This window comes from Tupaia chinensis, unplaced genomic scaffold (assembly GCF_000334495.1).
Source record: "Tupaia chinensis unplaced genomic scaffold, TupChi_1.0 Scaffold000447_1, whole genome shotgun sequence".
Classification (NCBI taxonomy): domain Eukaryota; kingdom Metazoa; phylum Chordata; class Mammalia; order Scandentia; family Tupaiidae; genus Tupaia; species Tupaia belangeri.
The window spans coordinates 335,375-339,577 of record NW_006159952.1 but is presented as its reverse complement, the minus strand read 5'-3'; the positions used below and the strand labels follow the sequence as shown (position 1 = coordinate 339,577).

At 41.5% G+C, this 4,203-nt stretch overlaps 1 protein-coding gene across 3 annotated transcripts in view; it reads right to left on the bottom strand.

The window, feature by feature from the left end:
- The window catches only part of NMRK1 (nicotinamide riboside kinase 1), a 32,797-nt gene that overhangs the window by 9,255 nt on the left and 19,339 nt on the right, over positions 1-4,203 (bottom strand). For all 3 annotated transcript variants that reach the window (XM_006155326.3, XM_006155323.3, XM_006155324.3), the window contains exons 5-7: positions 1,361-1,508; positions 1,211-1,282; positions 485-591 (exon numbers count right to left, since the gene is read on the bottom strand). In XM_006155326.3, the coding sequence (XP_006155388.1) occupies positions 485-591; positions 1,211-1,282; positions 1,361-1,508 (327 nt within the window). The remainder of the gene's footprint in view (positions 1-484; positions 592-1,210; positions 1,283-1,360; positions 1,509-4,203) is intronic.

Genomic DNA, 4,203 nt, shown 5'->3' with positions numbered 1-4,203 from the left:
GGGATGGTCACGCCACAATCCCTTCTCCTCCATTCTCCTCTCGGGATCTTGGGCACGCACGCACATGGCGCCCAGCGTGAGTTTTAAGCCACCGGGTCTGGGACGCGAACCACGGTCGACTACGTGGGAGTCCAGCAACATAGCCATTACGCTAACTGCTGGTTCCCCGGCTAGGGTTTTTAAAGTCTGCTTCCCTGATAGAATATTAGCTGCATGAGAACAAGGACTGGTCTCCTTTATTTACTTCATTGTCTCTGGGACAGTGCCTCGTATATGGATGATAACCAGTCAGCACTGGTTGAATGAATGCCCTTTCAGAAGCTGACTAGTTTGTGACAAGAGCTACAGAAAGACTAACAGAAACCAGAGATCTATTGGTGGAAGAGGGAGAGCCCAGGGCATTCTTACTTAAAGTGTACCTTTACAGTTATAAACAGGAAACGAATGTTCCCAGTCCTTACATGGAAGGAGAAAAGGCACTCACCAATTTCCCACGTGATGTCCTCCACTTCTCGTCTGTGCTTTAAATACATGGGCCACACGTGGCCATCAAAGTACCCTGGGGGATCTGGAGGCTCGTAGACCCTTGTACTAGCAAAACACACAGGAAGCTTTATGTTGACAGAAACACAATTGATAAAGTAGAATAACAGTGGTCAGCATACTGGGGAAATGACTCAGATGAAATCTAAACAGGATTCAGACTACTTGATTTCAACTCAATGGCAGTTAAGAAAACAAGAAAATGGATTTAGTTCTTGATTCGAAAATTAACTTTGCAATTCACTACTGTTTGTAATTATCTTCTCTGCCTCTAAGACTTGATAAAAGAATTAAAAACCAAATATCAACCATAAATAAAGGCACAGAAACTGATATGTGCAATTAAACTTTAAGCTAATTGGTGTCCTTTATAACTACAGGGGAATGCACGTACACTAACCTAAAATCATAATTGACATGGGATAGCTACATTTGAAAGTTATTAGCCAAAAGGCTCAACGTATAGTCCTTTTCTTAGAAAAGTAACTTGCATTATTTCATGTGCATGATCATTCATGGAAAACGGTTTTGCTCCTTGTGGAAAAGAGTTAAGGCTTCTCTTGTATGAAAAATGACTTATACTCCTTACTCAATAATGCTGTTTTCTTCATTTTCTTTAAATTTTTTATTTTAAATTACAGTACATGAAAATGATTTCAAAACTTACCTTCTCCTCCTCTTACATTCTTCATACGGAATGGTCAAAAAATAGCTTCTGTTCCATATAGTATCAAGGGGCCTAAAATTATAGCATTTTTAATTCACAAGGCTTTTCTACCATTCGGTCAGAGTCGAACTTAAGAGCATAAGTACTTACTTATAATTAAAAAGAAGGAAACCCTCGATGATCAAGATGGGAATTTCCTCAGCACTTCCTCGCTCGGTTGATACCGCAGAGTGCCCTGGGCTTTCCCTCCAGCAGGAGACGGCCGCCATCATGTTATCCATGTTAAGTGCTTCGAGCACTTCAAACGGACATACGGAAATGCGATGTCAATGCCAAGAGGGTTTTGTGGTGCAGCGTTTTGCAATGAGTAAAAACAGTGCTATGTAAATGTATACAGTAACACCATTTCATTTATTCAAAACTCCTAATAACAGTTATTTTAGGTAACAAATTTAAACTCGAATATTAATAAACGGTATGTTTGAAAATATTTATTATAGAAAAACTCAACAAAGGCAGAAAACAAAGGACAATGACCTCCCATGCCCCTATTACCAGCTTTGACGATCATAAACTCACACCTAACCTTGCTTTATGTACAATTTCTATTCTCTCCTGGACACATGAAAATATACAATTTTTGAAAGATAAAATATAGAAAGTTTGAAAGATAAATATCACACTGGCAAAAAAATATCTGTAGTATATTTGGCAGAGATCTAACAGCTTTATTTCTTGTTTTTAAAATTAATTAATTTCTGGTGTCAGCAGGTAGTGTGGTGGTTAAGGCACTGGGCTCCCTGCAGTTCGAGCCCCAGACACGGTGACTTGAAAATCACACTGTGTGTGTGTGTGTGTGTGTGTGTGTGTATACCCAGAATTCCAAGAGGTGAGTGGAAGAGAAGGGACTGTGGCATGGCCTTCTCCCCTGGTGGGTCATTTCTTACTTTCCCTCTCTCTCTTTCTCTATGGTGAGTACACGTGCCCTATGGCAAAAATCTAAATAACAACAATAGTAATAATTAACTAATTTTTTCAATGAGTAAGAGAAAGAGAATGAGAAAGAGAGAGACAGCATCCCCAACAGGGTCTTGACTGCCTCCCAGCCCCAGCTTCAACAAGCCGAGGATCAGGGGCAAGCGTCAGTGCCCTGCACATTCAGCAACCTGGACCATGAGGGTCAGCCTTGTGGAGTGCTGCATTTGTGGCTGTACCACTGTCTGGCCTCCATTACTATTTTGTAGATAGAGCTTTACTGCACCAATCCTCCTGCCCCTTACCCTCCTGGCTGGGATTACATGCCTACCTGCCCGGCTCTTTTTCAGATAGAGTCCTGCTATGTTGTCCAGGCCAGCCTTGAGCTCCTCATGTGCCCGCTTTGGCCTTCCTGAATTGCCAGGATTACATACCTCACCACTTTGCCCAGCCTTTAGGTTGGGAATTGAACCCAGGCTTCCCATATGGCCTCAGCCTGCAAAGCAGTGGTGTCTTAGTAGACACACCACTGAGTCTGTGCCAGTAATCCTTTATTTTTTAACCATCAGTAATTTTTGCCCGCTAGTTCCACTAGTTATTAAGTGTTAGGGTTTGACTTGGGTTCCAGTTCATATGTTGGAAGTCCTAACCTCCAGAACTCTGGGATGTGACCTTATTTGGAAATACAGAGATTGTGGATGTAGTTAGTTAAGAGGAGACCATACTGGAGTAGAGCGGGCCTCTAACCTAATCTGATCACTGTGCTTACGAAAGGGGAAAATGTGGATGGAGATGCCCTCAGGGAGAATGCCATGTGAAGATGAAGGCAAGACTGGGCAATGCAGCTCAAAGAGCCAAGGCCTATCAAAGGCACCAGCCAATCAGGACAGTCAGGAGGGAGGGCTGGAGCAGGTTCTCCCTCATGATCGTCAGAGGAACCAGCCCTGCCCACACCCTGATCTCAGGCGTCTAGCCTCGGAGCTGTGAGACAAGACATTTCTGTGGTTTAAGCTATCTGGCACATCGTGAGTTTCAACCCAGGACACTAATACACAGAACATGTTGTGTTCAGATATCCACAATAATCGTGGGTTTATCAGTTCCTCTCTTTTTTTTTTTTTTTTTTTAATGCACCACAGGATGCATGTGCTCGCTGGACAGAGTCAGAGAGAGATAGTGAAGGGAAAGTCAGAAATCACACCCTAGGCGGACAGCCACACTGAATCCCTTCTTCTCCACTCCTTTGGGATTTGGGGCACACATGCACATGTGCCTGACTGATTTTTAAGTCTCCGGGTCCTGGACTCAAACCATGGTCAACTATGTGGGAGTCCAGTGCCTTAACCATTATATCACATGCTGGCCCCTATTTCTCTCTTCTTAGTCTTGTTAGTTTTAACTTAATATGTTTTGATGTTATGTTATTACATATAAATTTTAGAAAGTTTTATCTTCCCATGGAACCAAGCCATTCACCTCCAGCTCTAGTCATACTCTGCCTTAAAGTTTACTGTGTCTAGTTAGTATAGTTAGACCAGTCTTCTTTCACGAGGTGTTCCCGTATCTTTTCCTAACTTTTTACTGTCTACCTTTTTATGTTTTCCTATTTGAGTCTATCAGTTTTAAGAGCCTTAAACATAGCTTTAAAAAAAACCAGTCTGACAATCCTTGGAGTACTTTAGTAGCTATTGATATATTTGAGTTTAAATCTATCATCTTATTGTTATATTCTGGTCTATCTCTTTTTATTTTTTATATTTGCTTTTAACTTTTTGATTTATCAACTATACTGTGATGATTCTATCTCCTCTATAACCTTTAAACATTATTGCTTTAAAAATATTTGTTTACTTGGCAAGTGGAAAAAGTAATTCTTTTTTGACTACTTTTGAGGTTGACTTTTTTTTTTTTTTTGGAGAGGTTTTTGCTATAGGGTGCATGCGCTCGCCAGACAGACAGAGAGAGACAGAGAGACAGAAAGCGAGAAATCACCCCCCAGGGGGGCATGGCCATGCCAC